The sequence below is a fragment of the Somniosus microcephalus genome, chromosome 9, assembly GCF_052327205.1.
Source record: "Somniosus microcephalus isolate GS21.2 chromosome 9, FLI_Smic_1.0, whole genome shotgun sequence".
In the NCBI taxonomy this organism is placed as follows: domain Eukaryota; kingdom Metazoa; phylum Chordata; class Chondrichthyes; order Squaliformes; family Somniosidae; genus Somniosus; species Somniosus microcephalus.
Window position 1 is genome coordinate 116953687 of NC_140995.1, and position 25011 is coordinate 116978697.

At 44.0% G+C, this 25011-nt stretch overlaps 1 protein-coding gene across 1 annotated transcript in view; it reads left to right on the forward strand.

Annotated features, from left to right (window-relative positions):
• Positions 1-25011, forward strand: part of runx2a (RUNX family transcription factor 2a) — a 217351-nt gene that overhangs the window by 119154 nt on the left and 73186 nt on the right. Inside the window, exon 5 of the mRNA XM_085997065.1 lies at positions 5572-5676. Within this exon, the coding sequence (XP_085853191.1) occupies positions 5572-5676 (105 nt within the window). The remainder of the gene's footprint in view (positions 1-5571; positions 5677-25011) is intronic.

Here is a 25011-nt window from a genome sequence, read left to right on the forward strand (position 1 = left end):
CCTTAAAACTCACAGCTGTGACTAAGTTTTTGGTCACCAATACTAATATCCCCTTCTTTGGCTTGGCATCCATTTTTGTCTGATTATGCATCTGTTATGCACTGTCGGAGGTGCTGTCATTCGGATGAGACGTTAAACCGAGGCCCCGTCTGCCCTCTCAGGTGGACGTAAAAGATCCCATGGCACTATTTCGAAGAAGAGCAGGGGAGTTATCCCCAGTGTCCTGGCCAAATTTTATCCCTCAACCAGCATCACTAAAAAAAACAGAACGGGGCAGTAATTCCTCCCCAAACGCGTGAGTACAGAAGGGGTACTCACGCGTCTGGCCGGAGGAAATGCCGGTTTTCAGCATGCACAGCGCATGCGCTGAAAAACGGCATTTCCTCTCCTCTAACCTAAGAGGTGAAGAGGGTAGCGCGTGCGCTGTAGGGGGCAGCGCGTGCGTCTTGGATTTCCTCTGTTTTGGGGGATTTGCGCATGTGTAAAGGCCTCCGGTCTTTACGCTTGTGAAAAGCACACGTAAGTTATTTATTTTTACAGATAAGTGGTGTTTTAGTGCAATTTAGAATTTTTTTTCCCGCAGGTTTATTATTTTAAAGAATCTACAATAAGGTAAGTTTAGTTTTAGACCCTTTTTATTAAAAATTTATTTTTTCAAAAAAAAAAATATTGTTTAAATTATTTTTTTTAACTTCTTTATACTTAATTTAATGATTGGGATGTTTTTTTAAATTTTATTTAAAGTTTAAGTAGTGTTTTGGGGTGCAGTACTTCTCATGAGTTTGACAGTTCTTACTCTCAAACTTATGAATGAAGTTTCCCCTCCCCTGATTGGCTGAACAGTGCTCACCTGATCCCAGCCGGCGCATCGCACTAACTACGCCGCTGGGTCAGGTTAGCACAGCGCGCCGACATCAGAACCGGGCCACTGACAGGAAATCCACTGCGGGCCAGGTTTCAGATGTCGGCGCGCCGGGTAAGTGCACATCGGGGGCTTGCACGCGCGGCAAGCCCCCGACACCAAGTTCTGGGCCATTATCTGGTCATTATCACATTGCTGTTTGTGAGAGCTTGCTGTGAGCAAATTGGCTGCCGCGTTTCCCACATTACAACAGTGAGTGCATTTCAAAAAGTACTTAATTGGCTGTAAAGCGCTTTGGGACTTGCGGTGGTCGTGAAAGGCGCTACATAAATGCAAGTCTTTCTTAAGCACCTTGGGACATTTTCCTAGATCAAAAGCTGTATAAATGCAAGTTGTTGTTGAATTATAAGTCTTTCACGCTTATTAAATAAACGTATAACATTTACCAATATCCATGATTATACTGTACATGGTGTCTTTACCAAGGGATGATTTTGCATATTTCCTATCTTTGGCATTATTATGTGTGTGTACACGGTAAAGACACAGTTTCCTGCTTCAGTGAGCAACAGATCTTGGAAGGATGCAATGTATAATGAACAGCAGTAAGGATTATTATCAATAAGGCAATGAACCTGTGATCTTGAACTATCGTTATTTAAAACAAATCACTTTCAATTAGTCACAGGTAGAATTTTGAACAAGCTTTGTTACAAATAATTAAAGTGTAATATTTTGGTATCTAATCTTTGCATGTATATAGTGACTTTAATGTAGAAAGAACATCCCAAGTTTTTATTTTGCTCCCCATTGAGGAAATTGTGAAAATAGCCTAGATAATTCAGAAGAAAGATACGAAACAACATACATGACCAAATGGGGAGTTATGAAAGAGTTTATCATGCTCTTAAAAATCTCCACTATTATAATTAATATATAGGACTTGCTAAGTTTGAAGGAGTTTTACAGGAACCCTTTTCTAAATTGCATAATTAAAAACAAATTAAAACAATCAGGTAAGAGTAAGTTATCCAGCATAGTTGGCTACTGGGTTTGAAATCAAGGCCAATTTGGTACTGTACTTATAGAATTCTCTAATACTGAACTTGTTAATTTTAAAGGTTTGTTCCATTAACACCTGCACATGGTTCTTCACTACAGCTGTGAGTGGATGGAGCAGTCAGTGCAGACTGAGTTAATGCATGAATTTAAAACTCACTTGGAGCTCCATCATCAATCCCTGTTTAAAAACCAATTATAAATCAAAGTTCTAATTAATTTTAAAATCCTTTGTTCCGATATATCTCTGTACAATATATCCTAACGGAATCATTAAAGGAGTAGTGTAACACAGATTTGAGGTCTTGATACAAGTAATTGTTATTAGGAGAGATAGTGTCACATATTGTAAGGTCGACACTGTACAAGTCCAAGCTGTTGTTGTGGTTGACAGTAACTGCTATGATTCAGCTATCTTGCACTATTAAGCACAAAATCTGCATTGTCTATTTTTATGATGTCATCAACATTTTAGTTGACAAGACACCATTTTCATGGAAAATATTTGGCAAAGCTTGCTCATTGGTTTACAAACATACAGTGCAATAGCATAAATCACACTAAAAAGTATAATAGTAACAAAAATGGTACAGGGTCCTGTATCATCTTCCTTCCAAACAAAAAAAAATACAATTTTTCATGAAGGTGGTGCCGTTTGAAATGAAAAACCAATGAAAAAATGAAAGCAGGATAAGTTATCATGGTCTGTCTACATAGCAACAGAGCTACACTTCAAAAAGTAATTAATTGGATTTGAAGCACTGTGAGACCTCCTGAATATGTGATAAGGTGCTATATAAATATAAGTTCTTTAGATGCAAGTATAGAACCATTTTTCTCTCACCCTTATTTTTCTTAAATTAATAGACACAGGAAAATGTTTCCTGTAGAGGGAAGAATATTTCTGATTGGCATGTGTAGTGACATCATAGATGCATTCAAAAAGAAAAGTTAAGATTTTGCTACATGTAGCAACTAGAGCAATTCACTCACAATTCTTAATAATGGTTCCTTCTCTTTAGTGGGTATTTAACCTTTGATTGAAGAACATTCATGACCTTTTCTTTCAGGTCTTCCCCAGACCACTGCAACTAAGTGGGAAGGCTAGGTAGCCTCCTTCTGCACCACAACAATTGCCACTCTTATGTGACTGTCATAAGGCATGTGCCAACCAAAACCAGTAGGGATTTTTAGTTCCCCCTCCATCTGCAGGAAAGCAGCCAGCCTCTTTCCAATGCTTCCCTACACAGCACTTGGGAGATAAGGAACTCAGTAGCATGGTGGCTTGAACTTGTTTCCACTTGTTTGGGGTGCTACAAATTGTTGTTCCAACGCACACAGCTTCCCCCAAAATAACTGGTTGGCTTTTGAAAGGGATATACTGATGTCAAGGTTCCTGATTTAATACAGCTTTATTGGGTCAGCGGCGAATTTGAGGTCAGTGGCGAAGCAAAGGCATTCGCCTCTGGCCCAGAAGAAAGCTTCCCACAGAGATCTCGCGATCTCAGCGCCAGCCTCGTGGGTCGTGAGCCAGGCCGACCTCTTCTCGCGGGGCGTTATTTAAAAGGGAGATGCGGCTGCGACCCGCACTGCCATTTCCTTTTTTTGACCGACCTCCAGGTCGGCCCTCCGTGGTGGGCCATGGCGTGCTCCTGGCCACCATCGCGCAGCCCGGCACCACGTCTCGGTACCGGGCTGCGGCCGTGGCACCAAACCACCCTGGTGGCTGAGTGTGGGCGATCGGAGGCCCTGCAGAGTGTGCAACGGCCCTCCTTTTTAACTGAAGGGATGGGACGTTGAAACACAGCAGCGCTCCGCAGAGCCTCTGGCGAGCGCTGCCGATCACGCCCCGACATCGCCTCAGTTGCCGCCCCACCCGGAAATGGAGTGCCCGAGATTGCGCTCCACTTCCTGTGCAGGGCGGTAAGCCGAATTTAGCGGCCGGGGCGGTACTTCCGCGCCGGGCGCTAAATGTCCGACCTTAACTCGGTTACCGCCTCCAAACGGGGCACAACCGAATTTCGCGCCCATAATTTTTTTTTAAGTTTCTTAAAAATTGTAATTGTTATCATAATGGAGAAATTTGATACTCCACAAAATTAAAATTAGTTTTTCAGGGCCATATGTTTGTTTAGCAGTTAATACGCTGTTAAAACCCCAGCTGCATATAATCCAAGAAAGCCTAACATTTATTGGGGTATTTAACAGCGATATTACTGCAGAAAAGCCCAAGTTTTCATCAGTTTCACTGATTTCACTGATTGCTGGCATTGTTGCGGGTGGGAGGCACAGTGCAGCCAGTGTCGGAGCAGTGAATGATTGACCGTAAGTTCAGGATTTCCACGATTAGATGCGCATGCACTACATCCTGAAGTTGCGGTCGGTTTCCAAGGGGTATTAATGGTGAACGCTGTTAGTTCGCCATTATTACCCACTGCAAATTCCATCCATTATATTCTCAAAAACATCTCTAACATTATATAGGTACATAGCTGACTTCAAATAACAATAGATTTAAAATGTTCACAGGGACACTGCCTTTATCTATACAATGAAATGAAGTCACATGAGTCTAAGGTGACTTATCAGGTATGCAAGTAATATGTGTGTACTTCATGAATGGAATGGAGCATTACTAGCCAGGGTTAGGAAGGGGTGAGGGGCTTGTTGAAAAATATCTACTTCACAAAATGGGCTTAATTCCGGGTTTGAGTTGCACAAGAGCTTTATCAAATCATACAGTAGCAATGACAAGAACATTCACTTGATTCACAAGGATCAGTTAATACTTGAGACCGTGGAAATACAATGTCCATGTTCGGGCCTAATTAGGGATCCTTTAACGTGTCAAGTAGTGAACCTTTGTATTCTCAAGCAGCAAAAAAGTTTATTCAGCACTTAGTTTCTTGCCAGGAATGATAGACTATAGAATTATTTTATTATTAAACAAAACTAAGGGAAACAGTCTGGCTGTAGCTAGACATACTAAAAGCAGAAATACTTCCTTAGATACATGAGGATTAATGTTCTAGCCTCTGCACATTTCTTCATTCCAGCAGATGGAGCAGAAAAGGCAGTCCATTTCCCCATGACCACCACTTCTTGATGAAGCCTCTTTAAATGGGCAATGTCTTAAAGACAATTTCACACATTTCAAGTAAACGGAGTGATGTGATCAGTGCTTTGATACATTATCGCATTGTCAGATCACATATTGGTGTACAAAAACAGATATATAAATATTAAAAATATACAGCACAAGTTTGTGCTGCAGCACATGTATTTTTTTACTAAATAAACAAAAGTTAATTAGCATCTATATTTTAATTTTAAGATTTATAAAATAATTTTTGGTCACAACAATATTTGTATTATATGTACTATAATATTATGTGCAAACACGAACACCTCCAAGACAGATATTCACCAACATTGATGTAAAGATCTTGGTGTTAAAATCTCATGTTTCAGACAGAAGTCACCTTTGTAAATACTAATCCCAGGGTTGCAATGACCAGTGTCCGTACTCTCAGTTATTTAAGACCACGCCATCATAATGCTGCAAAACAGTATGTGCAATTACTGTTAATTGGAGGGCAGGGCATGATGGTCACATAAGAAGTAAAAGTAATTTTTACTATATTTTTCAGGTAAGAGTTTTACATTGACAATCACAGTATTCACAAACCCACCCCAAGTGGCCACCTATCACAGAGCTATAAAGGTTACAGTGGATGGACCTAGAGAACCAAGAAGTAAGTGCCACCTTCCTATGTTCATTGCTGATATGATTTATACAGACAGAGTATTTTTGTTTGATTAAATGAGTTGAAATTTGAAAAAGGTTTTGTCATGTCAGATCAATAGTAAATAGAGCCTCTTAGTGTACCTCAACCATGAGACAATTTCTGGACTCCCCATAAAGAATGCCAAAAGCCCTTTGGATTAACATTGTTCTTCCTCTTTTAAATCGCAAAAGCTGTTAAATTAAACTTTGATTACGTGCAATGGTTTCAGGATTTAAGCCAACTACTCTATTGAATTGTTTTAGCAAGTTACGTTCCTTTTCCATCACAGCTTCTCTGTTTTCAGGTGAGAGATTAAATGAATGGATAGCTCACCTTTAACCATTTCCAAATCAATGGTTGCTCTGGATCTCAATTGATATGAGATTTTCTAATCAAGTTCAATTCAATTTTCACCCAAGGTGGGTGTCAAATAGAGAGTGCCAAAATGATCTGACTAGGAACTGTCTGATATAACTGTGACTAGTGTACAAGTATTCGCCAATACTGAGCTTCATATTCTATGACCAATAGTCACCAAAATCTTTTGTAAATTATTATATTGTAGCTTCCAAAGGTTTGCTGGTAATATCTCCATTCTGAGCCATACAGACCAAGATCCCGATCTATGCTCAGTTAGCAGATTGGCCACAGCAATGTCAGGAGTGTCACAATTGGCTGCAATGCCCTTGGACTAAACAATGGAAAATTGGCTAACTCAGTGTCTGTTGCTGGGATTACATGTGTGTGGCTTCCACAGGAGAATAGGATCAGGCTTGCCTGTGATGGCCTCCACATTGAATAACTTGCTGGTACTCATTGTCAAGGTTTACAAGCAAATAATGGCCAGTTGGGTAAGGTAACAGAGCCCTATGCCACCTTGTTACACCCAAATCATAATCATGTTTTTAAATATGATGTAAATGTTGGCAAGTTTACTTTTTAGCTCATTACAATAAAACTAAACATACAAAATAATTACAGTTTTGACATTTTTGTATAACTACTGAGATGCCAACCAATCTGACCCTTCATTAAGTATCCACTTCCTCAGTAATATCTGAGGAACATTTGTTGGCACATGTTTAATGGACAAAAACCATCTTATTGTTTTCTAATCATTCCCACTTCTTAGAATTAAGCACCATCACACCTCAGCGCAGGTATTCAAGACAAACATAATACTTTTGTGTTCATTTTCACAAGCCATGCTTCAAAGGAGCTATTAATCTCATTTGGGAAGTAGAATTGGAAAGTAATTAATGTTTATACTTGTTGCAGTATCTACTTTAAACTTGTTTTGAAATGGTACGGTGGCTTCCAACACTGACTGTTAAATAATCAAAAGATGTGCCCGTCCGGTTTATTCACCTTCTAAATGTTTTCCTACTGTATCAAACATTAGAAATAAACAGAGTAAAAATATTCCAGCAAGGCTGAAAAACATCCTTTTATAGAATCATAGAATAGAATAGTACAGCACAGAAGGAGGCCATTCGGCCCATCGAGTCTGCGCCAGCTCTTTCAAAGAGCTATCTGGTTAGTCCCACTCAGTCCCCATATCCCAGCAATTTTTCTCCTTCAAGTATTTATCTAATTCCCTTTTGAAAGCTACTATTGAATCTGTTTCCACCACCCTATCAGGCAGTGCATTCCAGATCCTAACCACTCGTTGCATAAAAAAAGTTTTTCCTCATGTCGCCTCCAGTTCTTTTGCCAGTCACCTTAATTCTGTGCCCTCTGGTTATCAATCCTTCAGCCATTGGAAACAGTTTCTTTTTATTTACTCTATCTAAACCCTTCATGATTTTAAACACCTTTATCAAATCTCCTCTTAGCCTTCTCTGCTCTAAGGAGAATAACCCCAGCTTCTCAAGTCTACCTGAAGGGATAATTACTAGTCCTAGCCCTTTTTGGGCTACCCCAGATCAGGCGTATTCCCCAGACGTTCACCTTCAACTAAAGTTAGAGATAGCCGAATTCTATAAGACGCTTAATTGGGTCTAAAGGTCCAGGCTATCTCTCTCTAAAGGAAAGGAACGACTTGAAGATGTTAGCGTCTTCCAGATAGCACTTTTAATAAGTTTAACTAGACTGTAACCTTCCGGATATTATGAGGGTCCGGAATACTCCCCAGAATTCTGCAACTCCTCACCAAAGAGTGTACAGAGATTGAGTTCGCGAGTTTAATACAGAAGTACTCTGTGAGACAATTCTAAAAAATATATAGATTTATTAAAGAACCGACATGTAGCTAACAGCTGGTGATTTCAGTCGCAACATTAACAGTTCAAAATACAAATAGCTTACATTTCTTATTCTCAGAGATCCTTATTATCAAATCAAATCAAATCAACTTTTATTGTCATTGTTAGTGCACAAATGCAGTACAACGAAATGTAGGCTTGCGGCTCCCGAGAGTGTACATTTAGATTAAGACATTTAAACATTCAACATACATTTGGCTTGTAATACATTAACATAAGCATAACCATAATAAAGTGCATTGGCAGATGTGCAGGCTTTAGAGTTTATTTGTGGCATTCAGTAGGATGACAGCCCTGGGAAAGAAGCTGTTCCTAAATCTGGTCGTACGGGTGTGAATGCATCTGTAGCGTCTCCCAGATGGCAGGAGGGCGAACAGACTGTGGCTGGGGTGGGTAGGGTCTTTGATGATGGACCGTGACCTCCGTAAACAGCGTTTCTGGTATATGTGCTCTATGGTCGGTAGCCGGGTGCCGGTAATGCGTTGGGCAGTTTTGACTACCCGCTGCAGGGCTTTCCGGTCATAGTAGCTACAGCTGCCATACCATACTGTGATACAGTTTGTCAGGATGCTCTCTATTGTGCAGCGGTAAAAGTTAGAGAGGATCAGGGGTGACAGGTTACATCCCTTCAGCCTCCTTAGGAAATATAGGCGCTGCTGGGCCTTCTTCACCAGAGAGGAGGTATTGAGGGACCAGGAGAGGTCTTCCGTGATGTGGACTCCGAGGAACTTAAAGCTGTCCACCCTTTCCACCACAGCCCCATTGATGTGGATGGGGGTGTGACTTCCGCCTTTAGACTTCCTGAAGTCCACAATGATTTCTTTGGTTTTCTTGATGTTCAGGGCCAGGTTGTTATCGGCGCACCACTTCACGAGATGCTGGACCTCCTCCCTGTAGGCTGACTCATCGTTGTTGGTGATCTGGCCTACTACCGTGGTATCATCCGCAAACTTGATGATGGTGTTGGAACCATGAACAGCCACACAGTCGTGGGTGAAGAGGGAGTAGAGGAGGGGGCTCAGCACACATCCTTGTGGGGCCCCCGTGTTCAGGGTCGGGGGGGGGAGGTGTGGTTACCTAATTTGACAGACTGAGGTCTGTTTGTTAGGAAGTCCAGAATCTTAACTTCATTACATTTTTACATTTCTACTTATTTTTAATCCAGGATATCCACCAAAATCAAATAAAAGCACCTTTTTGATCCCCGAGACTCAAAGAGTTAAAAACTTACAGAGCCTGCCTCTGAAGTTGAGAATCGCTTGCCCTTTCCAGCGACTTCTGACTTTCTATCTGAAAGTTCCATATTTTATACCCTTTTTGCGGTGGTATATCCTTTGAAGTTTTCTGCTGATGTAAGCTAATTATCTCTAGTCATTCTTTCTGTTGACTTCTTTCTAATCTTACTGTCAGTTCAGCTGTTAATTTGCAGAATCCTGTCTCTACCTTTAGGTGTTCAAATTTTATCATAAAAAATGGTTATGACTGATGTATCTATTTGATACCATTCTTACGAAGGTCTTCCATTCAATTCTTAAATCACCTTAGCTGTTTATAAGCAGACGTCGTGTCTCCTAACTGTTCCATTTTCAACACAAACACAATGTGATTGCTTGGTGCATCTATTGATGTAATATTTACAAAGTCTTCTGTTTGTACCTTTTACAATATGTACATCAAAAACACTTCAACTAGGGTGTTATATGCATTTCTTAGCTACTTCAATGGTTATATCACAGATGTCATGTCTGCTTGTTTCATTTGATGTGATATTTATGAAGGCATATGGTTTTTTAATGTTCTGTGTTTCTGGTCGAAGTGTTAGTTTTTAACACTTTAAACTGGGTATTGCTATTGTGTTTCTTCCAATGTTCAGACATTTAGGAACCTCCAACCTGTTGTTTCAACAGGGCTATTGTTTTAGTATCAATCAACCAATTCCCATTTCAAAAACTTGTATGGTGTTTACAACTTTGTGTCAACACACCATCTTATCTCAGAATCCTGTATTCACAGCTTGTGTCGTTGAGGCTTTTTAGATTTTTAAATAAATGTTTTAATAAAGTCAAAAATTCCATTCATAGGATGGTGTATCTTTCTGAAATATGGCTATTCCTTTACATATCTGTAATCCCTCATCCCTGGAACCATTCTAGTAAATCTCTTCTGTAACCACTCCAAAGTCTTCATGTCCATGTGATGCCCAGAATTAGACACAATACTCCAGCTGGGGCCGAACTAATGTCTTATATAGGTTTAGCATAACATCCTGGCTTTTGTACTCTTTGGGCTCGAGTTTCCCAGGGCCGTGGAGGTGGGAATGGAGGCGTGTGGGGTGTTAAAATTGCAGAATCAGGGGGCACAAATCCTTCCCGCCCCCAACCCGCCTCCATACCCGTTTCCCAGGGAGTGGGTACCCGACCTGTGCTGCGAGCCGCCTCCCCGAGGCGGGAAGTGGATTAGTGTCAATTAACTGTCTGTTAACAGGTAGTTAACAGGCAGTTTTTGGCCTAATCCCTATTTTTATCCCTGAAGTGTGGGCTTCCTGATGGCTCCAAACCACGCCAAGTTAGCAAGGTGGACCGTCGGGCTGAAGGGCTTGGAGGGTTCGAAATGTCTGGTGTTCCGGTGAGTGATGGGTGCATGAGTGCAGAGGTAAGTGTGTTTGGTGTGTGTAAAGTGTTTAAATAAGTTTTACTTACCTTTACTTACTAATGCAGGCTTCCTTCCTTCAGGTCTCAGGAGTCCCTGATCTCACCAGCACAGAAAGCAGAATGGTCGCGAGCTGTCAAAAGTTGCAGCATTCTGCTTTCTGTTCTAGAGAGATTTCTAACTGAGTCTGTGGAGAAGGACTCAAGTTAGAAGTCAGATTCTCACAGAGCTGTCAAACGCTGATATTTCATCTGTCAAAAGCTCTTGACAGATGAAATGTCAATCCCTGACATCACCTGTAACTGGGCATCCCTTAATTGGCCTGCTGAGCCCGCTGGGCGGGCTCAACAAGGTCAATCAAGGGAAAATTGCGTGAGTTGGCCACAAATCGATGGAGGCGGGACTACAACCCAAAAAGTGGGAGTCCCGCCTCCATCATGTCCGCATTGACAAAATCCAGCCCTATGCCTCTATTTATAAAGCCCAGGATCCCATATGTTTTTTTAACTGCTTTGTTAACCTGTCCTGCCACCTTCAAAGATTTGTGCACAAACACTCCCAGGTCTCTCTGTTCTTGCACCCCCTTTAGAATTGTACCCTTTAGTTTATATTGCCTCTCCTCATTCCTCCTACCAAAATGTATCACCTCACACTTTTCTGCGTTGAATTTCATTTGCCATGTCTCCACCCATTCCACCAGCCTGTCTTAAGTCCTCTTGAAGTCTATTGCTATCTTTCTCAGTGTTTACTAGGATAGAGGGAGGGAAGAGTGAGAAAAACAAAAAAAAGGTAAACAACAGAAGAACAAGGAGAACAGGAGAAGCAACAAAGGGAGACTAAATAAAGAAACCACAAAAAGATAAACAAAGTCAGAAAAGAAAAACAGTAATAATAGATAAAAATACTGAGATGCAGAATGACATTAAAAAATAAGTTATAAACATTAGAGTATAATCATGGAAGCAAAAATAAATCCTGTGTACAAACAGGTGAGAATATAAGGAAAAGCATGGAAGCCATTTCAACTTCTTCCCTGTACTTCCTTTTTACTTTTTCTCTAGATTTCCCTATGTGCACATCAGCATGACCCACAGTGTAGAAAAGTGAAACTGTTTACACATGTTTCTTTATGTTCTCCATTCAGATATTGGGTTTTTCAGTACCTCTAGATGTTTTAAGCAAAACTGTGATATTGAGACAGCAAATCATGATACATGTAGTAAATGCAGAAGTCTGCGTGATGTCTCAGCGTGCCAGTCACTTGCCCTAAACCTGGGCTGATCAACAATTGTTATTGGAGAAAAATCCCCCAAAAAAGTAAAAAATAGCTGTCCACAAATATATAGTTTAAAGTTTTCATATTGATCATTAAATTACCAATTCGTGTAGGTAAGAACATAAGAACTTAAGAAGTAAGAGCAGGAGTAGGCCATACGACCCCTCAAGCCCTCTCTGCCATTCAATAAGATCATGGCTGAGCAGACTTTTTTTGCCTTTGTTTACAAGCAGCTCTGACCTCTGCTTTGGATCCACCAGTTCTTAGGTCAGTCATGGGTAGAAATTAGCTGTGTAGGACAGAGATCATTATGATTTGTACGAAAAATGCACAAGATAGGATTCCGGCCTCGCTGCAGAAAGTACAAAATCTCAAAAACAAATTGTGCTTCAAAGGAAACTTTTGCTGTATACTTTAACGTATAGAATGTATTTGAGCCTTTACTACAGCTTTAGTAAATTACTAGGGTGATTCCATGCTCTGGTACTTCCAACGGTAAGTGGTGCTCGCAGGCAGTGCATCGTGGGTTTATAAGCCTGTGACTTTCCGTATAATATATAGAAAAAGAAAGTCAGAATCTGCACACCCACAATTTCCCACGATGCGTTCTCTGCAAGGGCCACTTCCCACTGGAATCGCTGGATCATGAAATCAACCGTAATAACGTTACATGGGAGTGCTACCAGTAATAGAGGCAAGACCATTTGAAAGCTGCCCTTATTCCCAGTACAAAAACAGATTTTATGACCTGAAGCCTCCATTCATTAATAGACCCTGGGGTAAAAATTTAGCGCCCTGAAAAAGTTAACACCCCCGCGGCCGATTTTCCCAGGTAGCGCCCCGAGAGGGAGGAAGGGCGCTACTGGAAGCACCCCGCATCCCTCTTATGGCGCTGCGAGCCAATATCATGGCTCTACGTTATTAAAGGGGAGGGGCCTGGCGCAGCGCATCCCGGCGCCCAGCTGGGCCACCAGGGATCGGGAGTGCCGGCAAACGAGCCCAGCACTCAAGAGGAGTGCTGGGCTCATGGAGAGCAGCTGGCACCCCACGGGGGGGGGGGGAGGGGTGCTTCACGGGGGTCGGGGACAGCAATGGGGGCAGGTGCTGGCAGGCAGCCAGCAACAAAAATGGCCGCCCGCCACCTCCCCTTTAACTAGCACTGTCCCGGCAACAGGTAGGCCCCCCTGACCCCGGCGGACATAGAGTCCGGTGGTAAGTCGGGGGGCATCACCCAATATTACAGCCGGGGTGCTGTGCACGGCGATGACGTCATCGCTGGCGGTGCAGCAGCATACGGCGCTAAAGGCTAGCGCCGCCGCTAATCTCCCGGTGAATTTCGCAGGAGGTGTTAGCGGCACCGTGCCTAGGCGCTAGTTGATTTGCGCCTCATTACTAATGGGAGTCGCAAATCAATCGAATTTAGACCCACTTGAGCTCCTGCTTTAGGTGGGGCAAGACTCCGGCAGTGTTATTAAAGGATCAGGAAAACGATCTAAAATTAAAGCATGGCAGACTTACCACTTGAACGCTGCTTGTCAGCCCACAGTATACTTGAAGACACCTGGGTAGAATATATGTTACATCAGACACTGAACATTTACATCATTATATTTATTTACCATTATACATGGGGAGAACATCAAATTCAGATGTGAATGGAATTTCTGCTGGGACTGTCAGTGGTAAAACCAAATGATATGGGGAATAAGAACATAAGAACATAAGAAATAGGAGCAGGAGTAGGCCAATCGGCCCCTTGAGCCTGCTCCGCCATTCAATAAGATCATGGCTGATCTGATCCTAACCGCCAATCCACTATCACAGAACCATCTCCTGAATCTAACAGAATTAGACACACGAAATAGGAGCAGGATCAGGCTACACGGCCCCTGGGCCCGCTCCGCTACCCACAGGGCCATGACCGATCCGAACCTAGACTCATGTCCAAATTCCTGCCCGCTCCCCGTAACCCTTAATTCCCTTTACTTCTAGGAAACTGTCTATTTCTGTTTTAAATTTATGTAATGATGTAGCTTCTACGGTTTTGGGGCAGCATATTCCATGGACCTACCACCCTCTGAGTGAAGTAGTTCCTCCTCATCTCAGTTTTGAAAGAGCAGCCCCTTATTCTAAGACTATGCCCCCTAGTTCTAGTTTCACCCATCATCGGGAACATCCTCCCCGCATCCACCCGATCCAACCCCTTCACAATCTTATATGTTTCAATAAGATCACCTCTCATTCTTCTGAACTCCAATGAGTAGAGTCCCAATCTATTCAACCTCTCCTCATATGTCCATCCCCTCATCCCCGGGATTAACCGAGTGAACCTTCTTTGTACTGACTCGAGAGCAAGTATGTCCTTTCTTAAGTATGGGCACCAAAACTGTACGCAGTATTCCAGGTGCGGTCTCACCAATACCTTGTACAACTGAAGCAATACCTCCCTATTTTTATATTCTATCCCCCTAGCAATGAAAGCCAACATTCCATTGGCCTTCTTAATCACTTGCTGCACCTGCATACTAACCTTTTGAGTTTCGTGCACCAGGACCCCCAGATCCCTTTGTACTTCAGTACTTTCCAGTTTCTTGCCATTAAGATAATAACTTGCTCTACGATTTTTCCTGCCAAAGTGCATAACCTCACACTTTCCAGTATTGTATTTCATCTGCCAAATCTCTGGCCACTTACTTAGCCTGTCTATGTCCCCTTGCAGGTTTTTTATGTCACACAGAATCACAGAATCTACATGCAGATAGAGGCCATTTCGGCCCATCGAGCCTGCACCGACACATATCCCACCCTATCCCCATAACTTTAATCCCCTAACACTAAGGGTCAATTTATCATAGCCAAATCAACCTAACCTGCACATCTTTGGACTGTGGGAGGAAACCGGAGCACCCGGAGAAAACCCACGCAGACACAGGGAGAATGTGCAAACTCCACACAGACAGTCGCCCGAAGCCAGATTTGAACCCGGGTCCCTGTTGCTGTGAGGCAACAGTGCTAACCACTTTGCCACTGTGTCCTCCTCACTCACTACTTTCCCTCCCATCTTAGTAACATCTGCAAACTTTGATATGTTACACTTGGTCCCCTCCTCCAAATCGTTAATATAGATTGTAAAGAGTTGGGGACCCAGCACTGACCCCTGCCGAACACCACTAGTTACTGATTGCCAGTCTGAGAATGAACCATTTATCCTAGCTCTCTGCCTTCTGTTAGATAGCCAATCCTCTATCCATGCCAGAATATTATCCCCAATCCCGTGATTTTTTATCTTAAGCAATAATCTTTTGTGTGGCACCTTGTCAAATGCCTTTTGGAAGTCTAAATACACTACGTCCACTGGTTCCCCTTTATCCACCCTATATGTTACTTCCTCAAAGAACTCCAGCAAATTTGTCAAACATGACTTCCCCTTCATAAAACCATGCTGACTTTGTCCTATTAAATTATGATTATCCAAATGTCCTGTTACTGTCTCCTTAATAATGGACTCCAAAATTTTACCTACCACAGATGTTAGGCTAACCGGTCTATAGTTTCCAGCCTTCTGTCTACTGCCCTTTTTAAATAAGGGTGTTACATTAGCAGTTTTCCAGTCTGCCGGGACCTTTGCTGAGTCCAGGGAGTTTTGGAAAATTATTACCAATGCATCCACAATCCCTACCGCCACTTCCCTCAAGACCCTAGGATGTAAGCCATCAGGTCCAGGTGATTTATCCGCCTTGAGTCCCATTATTTTACCGAGCACCACTTCCTTAGTGATTTTGATCGTGTTTAGCTCCTCCCCCCCTTTAGCCCCCTGTTTGTCCAGTGTTGGGATATTCTTAGTGTCTTCTACTGTAAAGACTGATACAAAATATTCATTCAGTGTTTTTGCCATCTCCATATTTCCCACCATTAATTTCCCGGTCTCATCCTCTAAGGGACCAACATTTACTTTAGCCACCCTTTTTCTTTTTATATAACTATAAAAACTCTTACTATCTGTTTTTATATTTTTTGCTAATTTACTTTCATAATCTATCTTCCCTTTGTTAAGCAATCTTTTTGTTATTTTTTGCTGTCTTTTAAGGTTTTCCCAATCCTCTATCCTCCCACTAGATTTGGCTGCCTTATATGCCCTTGTTTTTAGTCGAATACTATCCTTAATTTCTTTACTTAGCCACGGATGGCTGTCTTTTCTTTTACACCCTTTTCTTCTCAGTGGAATATATATTTTTTGGAAGTTGTAAAATAACTCCTTAAATGTACACCACTGATCATGTATCGTCTTACCCTTTAATCTATTTTCCCAATCCACTCTACTCAATTCCGCTCTCATACCTTCATAGTCTCCTTTATTCAAGCTTAGCATGCTTGTTTGAGATCCAACCTTCTCACCCTCTAATTGAATATGGAATTCAACCATGTTATGGTCACTCATTCCAAGGGGATCCTTTACTAGGACATTTTAAATTAATCCTGTCTCGTTACACAGGACCAGATCTAAGGTTGCTTGCCCCCTGGTCGGTTCAGTTACATACTGCTCAAGAAACCCATCCCTAATACACTCAATGAACTCATCCTCAAGGCAGCCCTGCCCAATTTGATTTGTCCAATTAATATGATAGTTAAAATCCCCCATAATTATAGATGTTCCCTTATTACAAGCCTCAACTATTTCCTGATTGATACTCCGTCCAACAGATTTGCCACTGTTCGGAGGCCTATAGACTACGCCCACTAGTGTTTTTTTCCCCTTATTATTCCTTACCTCCACCCAAACTGTTTCATTATCCTGATCTTTTGACCCAATATCATTTCTCTGTATTACAGTGATTCCTTCCTTTATTAACATAGCCACCCCACCTCCCCTTCCTTCCTGCCTGTCCTTCCTGATCGTTAAATAACCTGGTATGTTTAATTCCCAGGCATTGTCACCCTGCAGCCATGTATCTGCAATGGCCACAAGATCATACCCATATGTAGTTATTTGTGCCATTAACTCGTCTATTTTGTTACGAATGCTACGTGCATTCAGATAGAGAACTTTCAAATATGTTTTGTGACACTTAGTTCCTGCTTTTGCCCTTTTTATTACTTTACCTTTTACTCCATACCTTCTGCCCCTTCCTGACACGCTCTGGTTTTTAATTTCCCCACTGCTACCTAAGTCTATGACCGTCTCTGTTGTCATTTTTATTATTTGCTCTCTAGGAACTTCCCCCGCACTAGTTAGTTTAAAGCCCTCTCTACAGCCCTAGTTATATGATCCGCCAGGACTCTAGTCCCAGCACTGGCCAAGTGAAGCCCGTCCCAACGGAACAGCTCCCTCCTGCCCCAGTACTGGTGCCAGTGTCCCAGGAAGCAAAACCCATTTCTCCCACACCAGTCTTTGAGCCACGCATTTAACTCTCTAATTTTATTTGTCCTAGCCAAATTCGCTCGTGGCTCAGGTAATAATCCAGAGATTATTACCCTTGTGGTTCTGCTTTTTAATTTGGCCCCTAGCTGCTCAAACTCCCTCAGCAGAACCTCCTTCCTTGTCCTATCTATGTCATTGGTACCAACATGGATCACAACAACTGGATCCTCCCCCTCCCACTCCAAGTTTCTCTCCAGTCCAGAGGAGATGTCCTTAACCCTGGCACCGGGCAGGCAACACAGCCTTCGGGACTCTCGCTCTCGGCTGCAAAGAACTCTATCTATCCCCCTAACGATACTATCCCCTACCACTACAACATTTCTTTTAACTCCCCCCACTTGAATGGCCCCCCGCTCCATGGTGCTGTGGCCAGGTTGCTCATCCTCCCCGCAGTCCCTGTTCCCATCCTCACAGGGAGTAAGAGCCTCGAACCTGTTGGACAAGTGCAAGGGCTGCGGCTCCTCCAACACTACCTCCTGGATCCCCGTACCTGCCTCACTTCTAGTCACACCATCCTGACCCTGGCCACGGACTACATCTGAATTAATTAATCTAATTGGTGTGAATACCTCGTGATACACAGAGTCCAGGTAACTCTCCCCCTCCCTGATGTGTCTCAGTGTTTGAAGCTCGGACTCCAGCTCTTCAACACGGAGCCGGAATTCCTCGAGCAGCCAACACTTACTGCAAATGTGATCACCGTGAGCATCAATGGTGTCCACCAGCTCCCACATATTGCAGCAGCAACACATCGCCTGATCTCCCATTCTATGTAATTAATTAAATTTATTAATATTTTTCTTAAATACCCTCTGCCCTGATTCTAGATGGTGAATATCACACCTTAGAAACTATACACCACTGAGTTTAAGCTTAAAAAGGGAGAAATACTTACCAACCAATCACTTACCCGCTTTCTGGTGATGTCACACTTGGATTACTTTTTACCTCTCTCCTTCCCTCCGAGTCCCCAGACTGGAGACTGGTAAACCTTACCTGGTCTCTGGGACTTTTATAGCCCCGCTGCTGCCGCTGAGTTCCCGCCGACGCACTGAGGCCTTACCTGGTCTCTGGGACTTTTATAGCCCCGCTGCTGCCGCTGAGTTCCCGCCGACGCACTGGGGCCTTACCTGGTCTCTGGGACTTTTATAGCCCCGCTGCTGCCGCTGAGTTCCCGCCGACGCTGTGAGGCCTTACCTGGTCTCTGGGACTTTTATAGCCCCGCTGCTGCCGCTGAGTTCCCGCCGACGCACTGGGGCCTTACCTGGTCTCTGGGACTTTTATAGCCCCGCTGCTGCCGCTGAGTTCCTGCCGACGCTGTGAGGCCTTACCTGGTCTCTGGGACTTTTATAGCCCCGCTGCTGCCGCTGAATTCCCGCCGACGCTGTGAGGCCTTACCTGGTCTCTGGGACTTTTATAGCCCCGCTGCTGCCGCTGAGTTCCCGCCGACGCTGTCAGGCCTTACCTGGTCTCTGGGACTTTTATAGCCCCGCTGCTGCCGCTGAGTTCCCGCCGACGCACTGGGGCCTTACCTGGTCTCTGGGACTTTTATAGCCCCGCTGCTGCCGCTGAATTCCCGCCGACGCTGTGAGGCCTTACCTGGTCTCTGGGACTTTTATAGCCCCGCTGCTGCCGCTGAGTTCCCGCCGACGCACTGAGGCCTTACCTGGTCTCTGGGACTTTTATAGCCCCGCTGCTGCCGCTGAGTTCCCGCCGACGCACTGAGGCCTTACCTGGTCTCTGGGACTTTTATAGCCCCGCTGCTGCCGCTGAGTTCCCGCCGACGCACTGAGGCCTTACCTGGTCTCTGGGACTTTTATAGCCCCGCTGCTGCCGCTGAGTTCCTGCCGACGCACTGAGGCCTTACCTGGTCTCTGGGACTTTTATAGCCCCGCTGCTGCCGCTGAGTTCCCGCCGACGCACTGAGGCCTTACCTGGTCTCTGGGACTTTTATAGCCCCGCTGCTGCCGCTGAGTTCCCGCCGACGCACTGAGGCCTTACCTGGTCTCTGGGACTTTTATAGCCCCGCTGCTGCCGCTGAGTTCCCGCCGACGCACTGAGGCCTTACCTGGTCTCTGGGACTTTTATAGCCCCGCTGCTGCCGCTGAGTTCCCGCCGACGCACTGAGGCCTTACCTGGTCTCTGGGACTTTTATAGCCCCGCTGCTGCCGCTGAGTTCCTGCCGACGCGGGAATATCATGGCTGTTTTCTGTTTTAAGCCATTGAGCACTAAATTAGCACTTCTGCATCAGATTAAAAATATGTCAAGATTTTTTTCATTCTGTGGCTCTTGACACCTGTATGTAATGCAGAGTCTCAAAAATCAAAATTTTCAAGCTTTTGATTGAAAATTGCTAAATCATGGTGGCATATTGGTGCAGCAGATTGGTGCAGCGTCACTGAGTGACGGGGCTGAGGTTCACGTCAGTGATTCCACCGGTGAACGCAGCCATGCTGTTAGAAGGAGGCAGTGGCTGAGGACAGGATAGGAAAAGAAAGTCTGATGGTGAATCACTGTAGGCCACTCTCTCATACACCTCCCGATGGTCAGCATAAGGGGCACTATTGATACGAGCCTGGGATCAGATCATTTGACTGTCTTTCTGCAGCAAAATAGAGTTTAACACAAGAGGAAACCTTAAAAGAGAAGAATTATGTGTAAAATGATGCAATGGAGAAAAAAAAGCAAAAGTTAAACTAAACCCAAGAGAAACATTTCAAATGAGGAATAAGGAAGGTGGCAATATCCAAAAGCAAATCTTCATTGGTGAAACCAGTCAGATTTGACGGGGAAAATTAACATTATATTTTACTAAAGAATATATTACTACTGTACATCTATTAACTGTAAATCAACAGCTTTAAGATTCTCACCATAATCTGAAACCCTGGCTGACTGAAGTGTTTATGCCAGCAGGAATCATATGGTTGAGGGCAGCAGCTCTGGAGCCCCAGGCCTCTAGAGCAGCAGTCAGAGCATTCATAAGAGATATTGGCCTAGCTATTAACAGGGGTGAATTACGTAGGCGGGGGGGGGGGGTCGTTTCCGATGGGAAACCTGGAAGTCCGGGTTCCCCGCATGCTGTGGAGTTTTAACTCCACAGCGGGTGTCTTTTGGCCCTGACAGGTTCCCCGCCTGGAAGTCAGCCTGATTGACACGCTTAGCTTCCAGTCGGATGGGGAACACTCTGGAGCAGGCCGCAGGTAGGCCTGATCCACGACCCAGGGGCCTTTGTATGCGGGGGCGGCAGATGGGGGAGAACTTGGGTGGCCGGAGGGGGGGGAAGCTCTCCTGCTCATCCTGGCCCAAAATCAGTACTGTGAAAGAACTTAACTTCTCCCCGAAACTGACCTTGCCTTGCTTCAACTGTCGGGTTTCCTGAGGTCTGGGAAACCCAGCCGCCCACTGTAAAACCTGCAAAGCAGGTTAAATCAGAGGCTGCCAGCCTCATTAAAATATATAAATTGCCACCCCGCCCCCTGGTATACCTACACCACCCGGGTTGTCTGCCCACCCCTTGTCCCAGCCTCTGTAAAACCTGGAAGTGGGCGGGTTGGAGGCAGGTTGGGGTCAGGGTTCAGATTTGAAAAATGTTAACATCTGACCCGAACCCAACCCACCCGATTTTGTGTGCTAAAATTCAGCCCAATGTGACTGGCTATAGGACCTGTGCAATTGGGGACTTTAGTGCAGGTATCCGAGGAGTTGCCACAAGCTCCACTGTAGACTGTAGTGCAGAGAGGACTTCTGCATGACTAGACAGGTGTGGATACTGGTCTGCTCCACACTCCCAGCCAAAACTTGCAAAGTATTTTGGACAGTCTGAAAGTGATCCCTGTAGACCATCCTGCTCAGACAATAATTTCCTTTTATATGCAGGCTCTGAGATGTCTCATGCTCATCTTATGATGGTTGTTGATGCAGGGTGCAATGAGGTGCTGGCTTGCTCCAGCGCATTGGCATTTTTCATCTTGGTATACAAAAACAGAAGAAAAACATAAAATGCTGGCTCCAAAAGTGCTCATATGCAATGCAAAGCACTGCGTGTAATATTTCAGTGGTTGAGTGTATATCTGTGTGGGAGTGAGTGAGTATTTAGGAGGGCAAGAGATTAACAAGAACAGAATGGCAGTAGCCCTGAGCTTGAGGGAGGTCTCCAGCATCACCATCCCCTACTGCTTCGATCCTCTCATAGCCAATGATGTCCCATCAGGTCTTCTCAAAGGGAGTCAAGAGCTTGTAATCTATAAGGCATGTTCCCTTTTATTATGTTCCATCTTGTCCTGCAAGCAGCGAAGATGTCTTGAGCCTTTGCAAATTCAAAGACAAGACCTGAGACCATTCTGTAACCCATTCTGTATGTGTTAGAAGGATTTGCTGTGTGAAGTTCCTTTGACACTTCAGTGTAACTGTTTTAGAAATAAGTTGCAGCTTGTATTTATGCTGTGCTGCAGTATGACCATATGTGGTATCATAGCATGGTTACAGCAAAGAAAGCCATTTGGCCCATCGAGCCCATGCTGGCTCTCTGGAAGAGCACTTCAGCTAGTCCCACTCCCTCGCCTTTTCCCCGTAGCCCTGCAAATTTTTTTCCTTCAAGTACTTATCCAATCCCCTTTTGAAAGCCGTGATTGAGTCTGCCTCCACCACCCTTTCAGGCATTGCATTCCAGATCCTAACCACTCCTGAGTAAAAAAGTTTTTCCTCATGTCACCTTTGGTTCTTCTGCCAATTCAAAGAACTGTAATGTTGTATAAACTATTTGATGGGTGGCAAAAAAAAGTAAGAGGAATGAGGAAACGCTTTGTGGCATGTATATTTGGGGCAGCTATTTGTAATAGAATGATGTTTCATAATCTTACCTCAGCAAGTTTCTTGGTGCCTGCCGTCTTCTGTATTGGGTCCTGTTGGCAGCATTCACCCTATCAGCTATCTCCTGCCTGGCTTGTTGTACCAGTGTTTTCTGTGAAGAGTGCCATTCAGAGCCAAAAACGATAGCCTTCCTGCAGCATAAGTTCCAGAGCAACATCAATAAGTCGGCAGTGAGTGATTGACCAGGATTTTTGCAGCTCCCTTGTGTAGTAGGGAAGAATGCAGTTGTGCAAATGTTTGCTGGAGCCATTTAAATGATGCTTAGTAGCTGATCAAATGCAAATGTTCCATTAGGCAGTCTGCTGTGTGAGTGGGAAGCTGCACTGATTAGACAAAATATGCCACTTCTGAATATTGGGAGTAAACAACCATGTGACAGCAGTAACAGAAAATATACGCAGCACAATGTTTACCCAAGATTTGTGTGAAAGCATGTATTTTCAAGTTCATAACCCTGCCCTCCCCATTTTTATTCAGTGCGAGAGTTCAGCGTGGGGATTGGGGGGCGAGCGGCACTCGCTCGGGATCGCTAACGTGAGACTTGGGCCATTTTAATTCCTGGGCCCCATTATCATTGTGTAGGTCTAACTCCCAGCTGAATCCAGTGGGAATGACATGGAGGCCAACGGGCGGGAATGGGAATTGTGATAGAAGGAGGCCACTCCCAGGCGCACTCAGGTAAGTGCGTTGGGGTTGGGTCATCAGCCAAATATGGTCAGGAAGCCCGGCCGCAAGCCTGGGAAAGTGGAGACCCAAGGTTTCTTTGTGGGCCTGGAGGAGCTCTCCTACTCCTCCTGGCCCATAAGGAGCCAATAAAAAAATTAATTTACTCAGCTTCTCGGTCCTCTTCTGTGCCAGTTCCTGCAGGGCACCAGGTTTCACTGGTGAGGCCACCACTGGGCGCCGAACACGCGCACATCGTTAAAATGGCCTGCCTGGAGCTAGGGCCTCCAATGCGCTCCAAAACGAACCTGTTAAAATGACATGGGCATGAGTACAGCATGAAGAAGTTGAATAGCACGCTGCAGTAGTTTTAACTCCCATCTCCCCAAGTGCCCCATTCTCATTGAGTGCAAGGGGGTGGGTGGGGGCGGTTAAAATCAGGGCTATAGTTTTTGATGAACAGAACTTTCAGGCCCAAAGTTCCGGTCCTGGCCTAGGCACTACTGGGTAAGACCTCCCGTCAAGAGACCAAAAAATGGGGTGGAATCCAATTCCACCTGGAATCTGTCCCACCTTTTATTTTTAGCTCCGACTATTTCCAATGTGGGGGGAGACACGTCTAGAGCTGAGAGCTGGTTTGTCCCACTAATGCCTCAGAAAAGGCCCCAGTCCTCACTAGAAGTATGGTTATCGATCCTGGGATGGGCCTCCATGTGTCTCTAGTGGAGCGGCTGCACACTGCGCTCCCTTTCTCCAGCGGTTGCAGGCGGCCAAGCTCTGACGGTTTTCCAGTGGTAAAGCAGGTACACTGGAAACTTGGTCTGTTTGTCTTTTTGTTTAAACACAAGGTAGGCCCAGCACTTCCAGTTAGTAAGCATTTCAAATTGTGCACTAGAAAGAGTTCTGGCTGATCGCTGCGACTTGTGCGGGCTGACGTTAACATGGAGTGTCACCGATGCAGTTTACATCTTGTTTTGCTCTCTTTGAAAGTGCATTTCACTTTCATTTTCGGCTGATCTTCACATGTAATATGACAACTGTGGTTTCTCCATGTCAAAGGACCCTGCGGATTTAAAAAAAACAAGAGTTGGATATTGCAATCGGACTGCCAAGGTTTTGCAAGGTGCTTTCCTCTCTGAATTAGAACTGCAATGTGCTGTACTCGTAAAATGTCACAATTTCCAGTGCGTTTAAAGGATCAGCTTTCCAGCTGTTGACAGTTGATCTTTTTAATTCACATGTCAGTAACAGATTTTTTCCATCGTCTGCTTCCAAGTAAGTGCTATTACATCACAGGTGCTATATTTTTTAAGTGAAAGCATCTGGCACTCCCTCTTGGAAGCACTTCTTAAGAGCATATGACCATCATGCACTAAAAGATTAAAAACTCCTCCATCTTATAATTGCTGTGTTTAACTTTGAACTTTTTTCCCCCCTTGAGCTTTGATTCGTCTTTGTTTAAAGGACTTCATTGCTTTGTTCAAAAAAAACCTAACAGATTTCTAAATAGCCCATTTTTTTTCTCTGCCTCCTAGCTTTTCAGTAATTGAACAGGTAGCCAGGCAGGAAATGACACATCTAGAGCCATTTTGGTTGTGTAACCTTTTGTCTTACTGATGTACAGTACTGGCCCGGAGTACTTACAGTATTGTTAGTGCTTCTGAAACAACAAGCAGGTTCAGAGTTTCAGTCACGATGCGCTCAGGTAATCAAGTTAACTTCAAAATTTCCCCTGAAAGGTCACCTGTTTCAAAATACGCTAATGCTATAAATGACCCAAAATAACTGAATATTATCGTTTCTTCTTCCAGATATTTGTGTTTTGCAGTAAAAGGGCAAATGCAATTCACAAGTTTTCATAGCAACTGCCGACTTGTGGTTAAATACAGGAATAGATAGAGCTTGAATGATTTAGATTTTCATTTTCAAGAGGATCAGTCAGAGAAAGTAACCAACATGTAAGAAAGCTTAAAATGTGTCCACAGACAAGAAGCACCATTTTACCTTTGAATCAAACATTACTGCTTTGTAGCAATGTTTCGTAACATTTTTCTGTTCTGTTTATCTTCATTTCAATTTATTTTCAAAGGCTGGTATAAGAAGTAAACATTTAGAACAGACAACATGTAAAAGGCAATGTTACGCTGCCAAAATGTTT